Source organism: Aedes albopictus, chromosome 1, assembly GCF_035046485.1.
Source record: "Aedes albopictus strain Foshan chromosome 1, AalbF5, whole genome shotgun sequence".
Classification (NCBI taxonomy): domain Eukaryota; kingdom Metazoa; phylum Arthropoda; class Insecta; order Diptera; family Culicidae; genus Aedes; species Aedes albopictus.
The window spans coordinates 267,857,282-267,870,105 of NC_085136.1; the positions used below are offsets into that span (position 1 = coordinate 267,857,282).

At 46.0% G+C, this 12,824-nt stretch overlaps 1 protein-coding gene across 1 annotated transcript; it reads left to right on the forward strand.

Moving 5' to 3' along the window:
- Nucleotides 1-5,741: 5,741 nt before the first annotated feature.
- Nucleotides 5,742-12,142, forward strand: LOC134291708 (uncharacterized). The gene is made up of 2 exons (XM_062859829.1): nucleotides 5,742-7,272; nucleotides 7,433-12,142. Exons 1-2 carry the CDS (start codon nucleotides 5,742-5,744, stop codon nucleotides 9,130-9,132), a joined length of 3,231 nt encoding a protein of 1,076 aa, XP_062715813.1. The 3' UTR covers nucleotides 9,133-12,142.
- The last annotated feature ends 682 nt before the right edge of the window (nucleotides 12,143-12,824 follow it).

The following is a 12,824-nucleotide window of genomic DNA, read 5'->3' on the forward strand; positions in this document are numbered from 1 at the left end:
GAATCAAGAAAGCTTGTATGGCCTTCGGGCAATGCCGGCGAACCTTTGGTACAACTTGGGGTCTTAAACCCAAGTATATCAAATGGATTTACACAACTGTTGTTCGTCCAATATTGGCGTATGGATGTCTTGTGTGGTGGCAAAAGGGCGAAGTGAGAATGGTCCAATCAAAATTAGGCCATCTCCAAAGGATGTGCCTAATGGTGATGTCTGGAGCGTTCTCTTCAACTCCTACGGCAGCGCTCGAAGTTCTCTTTGACGTTGCCCCACTACACATTCATCTCAAACAAGAAGCACTTTCTTGCACTTACCGTCTATGGGTACTCGGTTTACTAGAGGAAACTCCTGTGAACCGCAGTTCAACACACACCTCGTTGTTTCCACTTTTATTGAATTGGGACAAAGTTGTCCTTGCTCCAAGTGATCTTACAATTGCTTGTAATTTTCCATATAGGACATTTTCCACGAAATTCCCTTCTCGGGAAGAGTGGACATCTGGATATCTGGAGAGAAGTATTTCAGACGGCATCGTATGTTACACTGATGGCTCCCTTCTCGAACGTCGAGCAGGTGCTGGTGTTTATTCTCGTGAGCTAAGGCTGAATCAGTCTTATTCACTTGGTAGACACTGCACCTTTTTTCAGGCCGAAATCTTTGCTCTTATGTGCGGAGTGCAATCAGCACTTAAGCAGCACGTAATGGGCAAAGTGATATACTTCTGTTCAGATAGCCAGGCTGCTATTAAAGCACTTGCTTCGGCCAACTCCAGGTCGAAGATAGTTATCGCTTGTCGCTCTCAAATCGAGGATCTGAATTCAGCAAACGCTGTTCACCTTGTATGGGTACCTGGCGATTCTTCCATCGCTGGAAATGAATTGGCTGATGAGTTAGCTCGCTCTGGAGCATCACATGACTTCATAGGCCCTGAGCCAGCTATTCCGATATCGAAGTGTTGGGTAAAGCTTCAGATTCACACCTGGGCTGCTACTCAACACAGACAATACTGGAATAGTTTGGAGTCATGTCGTCAAACCAAATTGTATTGTACTGAGCCATCTCCAAGGGTGGCGAAGTATCTTACAAATCTGTCAAAGCAGAATTGCAGCATGCTGGTCAAAGCATTGACTGGCCACTGCCGACTCAGTTATCACATGGCGAACATTCAGCAAGCTGATTCATTTGCCTGTAATAGCTGTGAATCCGATTATGGAACTTCGTATCATTTAATATGTAACTGTCCAGTTTTTGTGCAATTGCGTTTCCGAGTACTCGGTAAACACTTATTAAGTGAAACTGACTTCAGAAACCTGAATCTTCAGGACGTTCTGTTGTTCTTGACCCGCTGTGGTAAAGAGCTATAGGCTTTCTTTACGCTTTATGCGATACACTAAAACCTCTTTTTATGCATGTTATTTTTATGCACATTTAATTTATGCACCTTTTTTTATGCCCTGCATAAAAAGAGGGAAAGCTACTCAGAACCAATATTGTACATAGGAATATTTAATAATGATGGGAACTATTGCAACGGCGGCCAATTGGTGTTTACAGAGGAGAGCAAAGGAAGGTTACAGGCTCGTTTTTGGGTGTTTCCGAAGGTCTCTTGTGCGTTACATGGGGCCCGAGTGGGTCTTAAGGGGGTTTCGGAGTCATTTCAGGAAGTCTCAGAGCATTTTAGGCTGCTTTCAGAGGCATTACGGAGGCGTTTTTAGGGGTTTTGGTTTAGGAAGATTTTTTGTGGCATTTCAGGATGTTTCAGACCATTTTCAGTGTGATTCAGAGGCGTTACTTAAGCGTTACGGAGGAGTTTTCGGGGTGTTCGGAGCTTCTCAGATGCGTTACATGGGGTTCGAGGGGGTTTAAGGGGAATTTTGGAGGCATTTCAAGACGTTTCAGGGCATTTTTGGCGGTATGCAGAGGCGTTACTTAAGCGTTACGAGGAGTTTTCGTGGGGTTCGGAGCTTCTCAGGTGCGTTACATGGGGTCCGAGGGGGTTTAAGGGGGATTTTGAAGGCATTTCAGGACGTTTCAGAGCATTTTCTGCGGAATTAAGAGGCGTTATGAAAGCGTTACGGAGGAGTTTTCAGGGGGTTCGGAGCTTCTCAGGTGCGTTACATGGGGTCCGAGGGGGTTTAAGGGGGATTTTGAAGGCATTTCAGGACGTTTCAGAGCTTTTTCTGCGGAATTAAGAGGCGTTATGAAAGCGTTACGGAGGCGTTTTCGGGGGGTTTGGAATCCCATGTAACTCAGGTGCGTTACATGGGGTCCGAGGGGGATTAAGGGGGATTTTGGAGACATTTCAGAATGTTTCAGACCATTTTCGGCGTGATTAAGAAGCGTTACGAAAGCGTTACGGAGCAGTTTTAGGGGGTTTGGAGCCTCTCAGGTGCGTTACATGGAGTCCGAGGAGGTCTAAGGGGGATTTTGGAGACATTTCAGGACATTTCAGAGTCTCTTCGGTGGGATTCAGAGGTGTTACAGAAGCGTAACGGAGGAGTTCTCAGGATTTTCGAAGCCTTTCAGGTACGTTACATGGGGTCCCCGGAGGGTTTAAGGGGGATATTTGAGGCATCTCAGGACGTTTCAGAGCAGACTCTGAAAACCCTTAAAATGCCCCTCAAACCTCTTGCAACGCCCTTTAAAGGCTCCTGAGATCCCTTGAATTGCCCCTAAACCCCTTGGAACGCCCCTGAAACCCACTTAATACTTTTGAAATACCCCAGAATTCTCCGTAATCCCATGAAAACACCAAAAAATCTTGTCAGAACACCCTTAAAAGGCTCCCCAAATCCCCCGAATCAACCCCTTAAAACGCCCCTGAAGCCCCTTGGAACCCCTTTTCTGGGCTCTCTGGGATCTTTCTGGAAACCCTCTTAGCCCCACCTCAACTGCCCAGGAGCAAGACCTGTTCTCGCGAACTAGATTCTCTAATTGAAGCCCGAACTTAATTTATGCATAAATTTCCCTCTTTTTATGCCTTTTTTAATTTATGCACATTTTTAATTTATGCAGTCCCAGCTATGTGCATAAAAAGAGGTTCCAGTGTATCACAGTGCCCTTTTCAGGGCGCTGTTTGAACCCATTGTGGTACGCTTATGCGATATTTCAGTGTCCCTTTCAGGACGCCATGTGAACCCATTGTGGTACGCTTATGCGTGTATGAAGACCCTATTCCGTTACCTGTCCTTTTCCCTGTCCCATCATTTTTTTCCTTCCCTTCTCCCTCAGGTAAATGATGAATGGGCTCGTGTTTATGGCGATGGCACAAATTTCCCAAATGGAGAAGAACGTGCCTCTGGAGCCGACCTACTGATACCTGATACGTCTACTGATGGATCCTTTGCTTCGTCCCTGGTAGATTGGGTTCGTGGATCTGGACCTGACTGGTGGTGCCGCTGGAGGTGGATTGCACATACTGATAGTTTTCTCCTATCCTCCTATCCCCGCCGATTATTATTATTATTAGCTTTATTAGGGAGATTTTCAGCCCGAGGCTGGTTCATCTCCAAAACTCCCCGCCGGTATTGGCGGGGTTTGCTCTAATATCGGCCTTATCATCAATTACCTGCTCTCCGAGAGAGGGGACTTTGGGGTTGTAACTAACCTTCGTTACGCCCACTCAGTTCCAAGGACTCCCAGCCCCCTTAGGGTCGGTTCTTTCCGCCGAGGCTTCGCGAGAAAGGGGAAAACAGAGGATAAGGATTTTTGACGGTTTTATTCGGAAGTAACCTATGTCCCTACGTCCCTATATACGCTCTAACACAGTACTTACGGAGGTGTATGGTGTTAGCGTGGGGCCCTGATGACGCTGCCTAGAATCGCGCTGCTTCCCTATCGTCCTGGCCGTCGCTGGCACTCGTGCCCGAGTTGCACGAGGGGCTCTCGGCTGTTCTAACGGCCTGACCGTCGCTGGTCCTTGTGGAGTGGTTGCACCCGCAGGAGTTGCTTGATCGATTAGTGGTCTCGATGTGGTCTGCCTGGCACCACTCGTCCGCCGGGTTGGAGACGTTGCCGTGGAACCGATTCGCTAAGTGTCCTTGTGGTCTCGCTGCGGCTCCTCAAAATAGGCTCCCGTCCGAAAGCTGGGCTTCACTTGGCTGCCAACCAAGACTGCGGATTCGTTTCATTCATCTGGGTTCTATACGTTACGAGGTCGTGGTGCCTCCGGACCCAAGTCCGGAGCTTTTCGTCACACCGTCCGTATTTTTATTCACCACTGACTAAACCAGATTGGCTCGACACATCCACGTGGTCCACTGTTGGTAAGTACTGATCAGCACTGCGGTTTTCGTTGTAGGTCTTCACTGGCACTACCAATATCCTTCCAGTCACTGGCTACTGTTAACTTGTCGGGAAGCTAAACGTTTCCAGCACCTTTTGGACATCAAAATTACTTTCACGAGGCTTTTTCTTCGAGAGGTGTTAATACTGTCGTAGTACTCTAGCAAGTGGACGAGTCTCGGTCTCCCGACCTACTCGGAACCGGTGAATAGCCCTTTTTCCGTCCGTTGGTAGCTGCCCAAGTGCCAAACTGCATCGGCTACCAAGCGCAGTCAGCATAAAGTGTATTGTGGATGTGTGGTGTTGTCTGTCCTTCAACTTCTGTATAGTATACGATTCGTTAACAATCACGCACATATTGGTCGTCTACTATTTTTGATGTTTTTCGTCGTGTAATTAGTCTAAAATTCGTAACGTTTGTCGCGTCCGTTGTATTGCGAAAAGTTAATTCTTCAAGTGCCCAAGATAAACTAATATCGGTCTCGAAGAAGCAAAAAAATCGGAAATAAATTTGCTATATTTCCCGATATACTAGCAGTCATGGAGATGGAGAAGAAACAATGCAAAGAATGCAAACTGGAGGTGAACGATATTGAGCCCGTGCGGTGCGGCTTTTGTGATGCTTTTTTCCACATTAGCCAGCAGTGCTGTGGATTCAATCACCGTGCCAATCGAGACATTCTCTCGCAGGGCAAAGCGGTGTTTTTTTGCAACGACTGCCGGGTTGAACTGAACGGTCGGAGTATTAAATGCTACCTGCAAGATAAACTGGATGCCCAGCCCTCCGCTCACGCGGGTGATACGCCGGATAATTTATAATCCCAAGTGCAGCTGCTTGCTGATGCCGTTGGTAAATTAACTAAGAAGGTTGATGTGTTGTCGTCAGCTCAACTCAGTGGAAATCGGGTGAATCAATCGATTACACCTTCGCTTCGGAAGTGGCCGAAAGTCGGAGTAAAACGTCCTCGGGTGGAAGCTGAGCAATATGATTCTACTGCTCTAAATACCGATCGTGGTACGAGAACCATTGATCTCAGCGATTTATCAATCGGTTCTATCATGCCCACACCGACACCGCCAAAATTCTGGCTATATTTATCGGGTTTCCAACCACTCATCTCACCCGATGATGTGCAGAAGATTGTGGCTCGTTGTTTGGATCTCTCTTCGCCGTGCGACGTGATTCGCCTGGTGCCAAAAGGGAAGGATGTTTCGAACATGTCGTTTGTTTCATTCAAAATCGGCCTCGATCCGTTACTGAAAGAACAAGCTTTATTGGCGTCAACTTGGTTGGATGGACTGACGTTTAGGGAGTTTATGGAACAACCAAAAAACTTCCGCCGCTCGCTACCCAATCAAATGGACATCAGCCAGACTCCTGTGTGATTCACCGTATCTCGAAGGAAGAAAATCGCATAATCTCGCCTCCGCTGCTACTGGGACGCATCGATGTTAGCCCTATGGAAGCCCTGAAGCCCCCCACCGCAGTCGAGCCATTCCAGCCAGCGTTCTGCAGTCGTCCCGGTCCTGCGTGTGGGAGTGGTGTTAGGGGTTTCCAAATGAATGTTCCAGGCAAGTACGATAAAGTAACGTTCTCGATGTCTTCTGATCCGTTCATCGCTTCCAGCCAACTTGTATCTGTTCCACCGTCACCACTAATGAAATCAACCCTGGGACGCACTGATGTCGGCTTCATGGAAGCTCTGAAGCCCCCCACCGCAGTCGAGCTATTCCAGCCAGCGTTCTGCAGTCGTCCCGGCCCTGCGTGTGGGAGTGGTGGAAGGGTCTTCCAACTAGAAATTGAAGGCAAGTTTAACTCCTGTAATCAATCAGCGGTCCCTGATCCGTGCATTGCTTCTAGCTCATTAACGACTGCACCAGTTACCCTAGCACAAGCTTCGCAAGATGGTGATGACGATATCGATATTGCGCCTACTATCGAGCCAGTGCCGCAAATGGTCAACAACTCCGACGAACAGAGCATTGGTGTCTCGATTTATTACCAGAATGTTCGAGGACTGCGAACGAAAATTGAGGATTTCTACACGGCTGTCACTGCTTCACTATACGATGTGATTGTGCTGACTGAGACCTGGCTAGATGAAGTGATTCCGTCGTGCATGCTGTTCAACAACGACTACATGGTTTATCGCGGGGACCGAACGCCGCTGACAAGTACCAAAACACGTTCTGGCGGTACACTCATCGCGGTGAAGTGCACCATCCCGTCCAACCTGATTCCAGTCGATGAAGTTGGATTTGAACATGTGTGGGTGTCCTTGAGAACGAATAGATGCAATCTTGCAATTGGAGCGGTGTATATTCCTCCGGATAAAGCATCCGATGCACAACTTATTAACCGCCATATATCCTGCATGGAATCCGTGATGTCATCTTCCAAACATGATGCAGCGGCAGTATTTGGTGACTACAATCGTCCAGGAATTCGCTGGATACGACACGTGGATCACACATGTTCCGTGGACGTCGCCTGTTCATCTCTAACACAGTCCAACGTAACATTGCTTGACGGAATGAGCTCAAACAATATGTGGCAACTAAATGACTTGAAGAATCAGTACGGCAACGTCTTGGATCTACTATTTGTCAGTGAAGAGTTGGTGAATGTTTCCACTATTGAAGAAGTTGACGATCCTCTCGTTTCAATCGATCCCAATCACAAACCTTTTCTGTTTTGCGTCGAAAACTGTGGTCCAACGATGGATGCATTCGAGGACGACTTCGATTTCAATGCATTAGACTTCAGAAAAGCAGATTTCAGTGGACTGAGTGAACACCTGACACTGGTTAATTGGTCAATTGTGACTAGTTGCACTACTCTAGATGAAGCTGTTGAGAAATTCACGGACATCCTCCAGAACGCATTTGCGATGTTTGTGCCACAACGTCGTCCCCCGAAAAAGCCAGCTTGGTCGAACGCCGAACTGAGACTTCTGAAGCGGAAGTGCAACGCAGCCAATAGAGTATACCGTAAACACCGCACACCGATGAACAAGTTGTCATTCAAGTTCGCCAGCCATCGTTACCGTAGTCTGAACTGTAGACTATATCGACAACACGCTGCCTCTACAGAACGTAATCTAAAGCAAAATCCCAAAAGCTTCTGGAACTTCGTGAGATCCAAACGCAGAGTCAGGTTTACCGTCGTCAATGTATCTGGACCACCAACGTGCCAATAGCCTGCCCGAAAAATGTGAACTGTTCGCCTCTTTCTTCAGTTCCGTGTTTGCCAATAATCGCGGAAGTGCTGATGCTGCATTGGAATTGACGCCAGCTGATTGCGTAGATGTTACTACGTTCGTTGTGTCACCTGAATCCTTGCGAAAAGCAGTAAAAAAGCTGAAGTCGTCTTATCAGCCTGGACCTGACGGAATCGCCGCATGTATCCTGAAGAAATGCAGTCAGCAATTGCTGGAGCCTCTCGCTTATCTGTTCAATTTTTCATTAAGAGCTTCAACTTTTCCTACGCGTTGGAAAGCATCGTTTATGTTTCCGGTGCATAAAAAGGACAGCAAAAACGATGTACGGTGTTATCGTGGTATTACATCGCTCTGCGCGTGTTCAAAGTTGTTTGAGATAATTGTGTCGGAACACCTGTTTAGCCGGACGAAGAATTACATCTCTATGAGCCAGCATGGATTTTTCCCAGGAAGAAGCGTCTCGACAAACTTGTGCGAATTCACATCTTTTTGCCTGCGCAACATTGATCAAGGTCGACAAATAGATGCTGTTTACACCGATCTGAAGGCTGCATTCGACAAGGTTGACCATGATATACTGCTGAAAAAACTAGGAAAGCTTGGATTTTCTTCCAATTTAGTGGAATGGCTGCGTTCATACCTTTGCGGTAGGAAACTAGCAGTGAAAATTGGTTCGTCTATCTCGCGTTGGTTTGTAAGTAGTTCGGGTGTACCCCAAGGAAGCAATCTGGGCCCGCTTCTTTTTTCTTTGTTCATAAACGACGCTATCCTACACCTTGGAGACGGATTTTGCTTAGCATATGCTGATGATCTGAAGCTGTTCATCCTAGTAAATAGTATTGATGATTGTCGCAAACTCCAGACTGTGCTTGATAAGTTTGCAGCGTGGTGCAGTGCTAATAAGATGCAACTAAGCATCCCCAAATGTTTTGTCGTTAGTTTCCACCGCAAAATGAGTCATGTGCCGTTTGATTACACCATTGACGGGGAATTGTTAAACAGAACCGAATCAATTCGTGATCTTGGCGTGACGCTAGATTCGGCTCTATCATTCAGGAATCACCATGAAGAAGTTATCGACAGAGCACGCCGTCAATTAGGGTTTGTGAGCAAACTGTGCAAAGAGTTTAGAGACCCGTATACGCTCAAATCGTTGTATGTTAGTCTCGTTCGACCTATTCTCGAAACCTCTTCGATTGTATGGGATCCATATCACAGCACTGTCGCCTCCCGGATAGAATCCGTTCAAAAGCGGTTCATCAGGTTCGCGTTACGGAACTTGCCGTGGAATGACCCTTTAAATCTGCCACCGTATGGGAGCCGCTGTGAATTGATAGGACTGGAAACTTTGAAGCAGAGAAGAAAACGGGCTAAGGCTATGTTCGTAGCAAAACTTCTATCGGCGGAGATTGACGCGCCCAACTTGCTTCAGATGATCAACTTCAACGTTCCTGGATATGCTCTTCGTCGCCCCGAATTCCTCCGATTGCCTTTCAGACGCCGTGATTATGCATCCCAAGAGCCGGTGCGATCAATGATGGAGTGCTTCAACGAAGTAGTACACTTGTTTGATTTTAATATTACGACTAAGAGGTTTAAGGCTATTCTAACACGTGTTATGTTCAATTAGTTGTATATTTTTATTCATTAAGACATCACTGTCGGATGAAATTCTCAATAATAAATAAAAAAAAAAAAATAAAAAACTTCGAATGAGTGTTATCAGTTTTGTACCTTTTAATTCCGCGCCAATTACTTATCCTTTGACAAATACGCATACTTCGACTACCACTTATAATCTTCCTCAGTGTCAGTTATCCGCTCCACTGAGGAAGATTACAAGAGTCGAAATACGCGTATCTGTCAAAGGATAAGCAATTAGGACGGAATTAAAAGGTACGAAACTGATTACACTCATTCGAAGAGGGTATTCTGCTTAGAGGGTTCCAAAAGTCGGTACAAGATGTCGTTTAACGTTAACCGTTCTCTGATGTGTTTTTTGGCTTTGCTTTTCACAAGGAAACCGTTTTCATCGATGATATCATACGTATTTCTAGCGTTCCATTCCGTTACACATCCAAATACTATTAGAAAATTCATCGTTACATATCATGTTTCGAAACTGAAATCAAACATGCACAAACCATACAAAAGCCTACAAAAAATGTGATTAAATTGGCTCATACACACATGTCGTGCCGTTGACAGTTTTTTCCTAATAAATTCACATTCACACTCTCCTCGACTTGCTAACGAATATGAAAAACCCACATGGTCTAGTTATTTACGGGCTATAGCCAAAATATAATCGGCATCGTAGCGTCGTCGTCATCGTAACGAAACGAATTGAATAAGATGCGGACACGTTTTTCCCGCATCACCTACCTCTATACGTTACGGTGTGTGCCGATCTCAGAAGGGAACATGTAAGCTTGAGGACGGTTGAAGTTGAGCCCAGCGACGTATTGTATGTGTATTTAGGTTTGTCATATTTTATAATTTTCATCATTTTTTCCTGCTTCATGTTTTTCGAATGGAAGTCGCATATTGCTCCATGGCCATGCTCGGATTGACACACAAGAGTGCTGGAAAGAATCAGTAGGGGACATGTTTTTTACTCCGCTGCGTTCCGCTCAGATTGAATGAAAGTGAAATAAATTACGGATTTAAGGTTATTACTCCTGTGGGACGGCTTAGCAGCTCTGCCAAATGGTGATCGAGAGCGTGTCGTGGTTCTCGTAATTGGAAAAACGGCTCTAATCTTGTGAGCGCAATGTTTGCCGTTCCCCGGCGCCCTAGAATCGCTACAAACGAGTTCGAGGAAAATTGTTCTGCTCATCGCATCACATCGGGGCCATCTGACTAATGCGCTATCGCTGAATGGTGGGTGAATGGTGCTGCTGACGGCAATCGAGTCCAAAGTAGGTTCCTTGATTGATCAAAATAGGATTGACGCCAACATCCATCAGAGAGTAGTGCTTCAATGGAGGACCGAGATGTGAACTATCGTTTCCTTGTTTGGTTCTATCATGCTGTGCTCACTGCTTAGTTCCTCTAGGAGGTTGAACTAGATTCGACTCAGACAGGCGACTCCGCATCAGGGAGCATACCTGAACCCACCGAGCGTTTGTCGTTTCGGTCTCAATGAAGACCGTGTTGGCCTCGTTCCATCAATCTAATTTAGCATGTACGAATGAACCGCAGCCGCCGCCTGACCGACACTAGAGTTATTGAGAGCGATCCATCATGGTTGTTAGGTTGACGGGATTGGTCATGCACTCAAGATTGGAGGGTCGTACTTACGAGCGCCTGACATTCTTGCAGCATTAACGAAGATTTTTGAACGAGCCAGTTTGAGAATATGTGTAATATTTATCAATAAATATTCGAAACAGGATTCCCCGCCGTATCGAGCAAGTATATTGGTTCTTCTTCTTCTTTATGGCTCGACATCCCCACTGGGACTTGGCCTGCCTGGCTTCAACTTAGTGTTCTTTGAGCATTTCCACAGTTATTAATTGAAGGGCTTTCTTTGCCTGCCATTGCATGAATTTGTATATTGTGAGGCAAGTACAATGATACGCTATGCCCAGGGAGTCGAGAAAATTTTCCCGACCGGAACGGGAATCGAACCCGCCATCTCCGGATTGGCGATCCATAGCCTTAACCACTAGGCTAACTGGAGACCCCAAGTATATTGGTATACATTCCAATGGATCACAAGGTGATTTCCCCGCTGAAAAGACATCCTCGTCCAGCCATTTCTGCATAGCAGATCTGATCATTTGGAGAGCCTCTGCAATGGCTACTTTTGAAGCCAGGTATAGAGCTTCGTCCAGACCTGGGGCCTTACTAATACTAAAGGATTTTGGATCACCCCACGAGTTCGTTTATTGGCACTCTGACAGAGGCCCCTCATTGCAGGCCTTTTTACTTAATCATATCTCGGTCTTGTGCGCGACTTTGGCAGCCGCGAACGCGAACGAAAGAAATTCCTGGAAGAATCTCGGAAGGACCATTTTGGAGAATCCCGAAATGATCTGCATGTGGAAAACGGTCAAACATTTTTGGTGGAATCTCGGAAGAAACTCCTGAAAAGGTCCAAAAATCTTCTGGAAGAATCCTGCAGGACATCCTGAAAGATACCCGATGTCAGGGAAAGAACTCCTCGAAGAATCCCACAAGAAACACTTTGATGACACCCCGGAAGAATTTCAGGAGGAATTTCAGGATGAATTCCAGTATGAAATCTAGGAGAAATTCCAGCATGAATAAATCCAGTTTGAATTCCAGTAGATATTCTTGGATTCCTGGATTCCTCCAGGAGGAATTCCAGAGGAATTCCAGGAGAAATTCCAGAGAAATTCCAGAGAAATTCCAGACGAATTCCAGACGAATTCTAGAAGGAATCCCAGAGGAATTCCAGAAGGAATTCCAGAGGAATTCCAGAAGGAATTCCAGAGGAATTCCAGAAGGAATTCCAGAGGAATTCCAGAGGAATTCCAGAAGGAATTCCAGAGGAATTCCAGAAGGAATTCCAGAGGAATTCCAGAAGGAATTCCAGAGGAATTCCAGAACGAATTCCAGAGGAATTCCAGAACGAATTCCAGAGGAATTCCAGAAGGAATTCCAGAGGAATTCCAGAAAGAATGCCAGAGGAATTCCAAAAGGAATTCCAGAGGAATTCCAGAAGGAATTCCAGAGGAATTCCAGAAGGAATTCCAGAGGAATTCCAGAAGGAATTCCAGAGGAATTCCAGAAGGAATTCCAGAGGAAATCCAGAAGGAATTCCAGAGGAATTCCAGAAGGAATTCCAGAGGAATTCCAGAAGGAATTCCAGAGGAATTCCAGAAGGAATTCCAGAGGAATTCCAGAAGGAATTCCAGAGGAATTCCAGAAGGAATTCCAGAGGAATTCCAGAAGGAATTCCAGAGGAATTCCAGAAGGAATTCCAGAGGAATTCCAGAAGGAATTCCAGAGGAATTCCAGAAGGAATTCCAGAGGAATTCCAGAAGGAATTCCAGAGGAATTCCAGAAGGAATTCCAGAGGAATTCCAGAAGGAATTCCAGAGGAATTCCAGAAGGAATTCCAGAGGAATTCCAGAAGGAATTCCAGAGGAATTCCAGAAGGAATTCCAGAGGAATTCCAGAAGGAATTCCAGAGGAATTCCAGAAGGAATTCCAGAGGAATTCCAGAAGGAATTCCAGAGGAATTCCAGAAGGAATTCCAGAGGAATTCCAGAAGGAATTCCAGAGGAATTCCAGAAGGAATTCCAGAGGAATTCCAGAAGGAATTCCAGAGGAATTCCTGAAGGAATTCCA

Coding starts and splice junctions, on each gene's coding strand:
- LOC134291708 (XM_062859829.1), top strand. CDS start 5,742: ATGGAAGCCCTGAAGCCCCCCACCGCAGTCGAGCCATTCCAGCCAGCG. Junction 7,273..7,432: donor CGCAGCCAATAGAGTATACC/GTAAACACCGCA, acceptor ATCCAAACGCAG/AGTCAGGTTTACCGTCGTCA.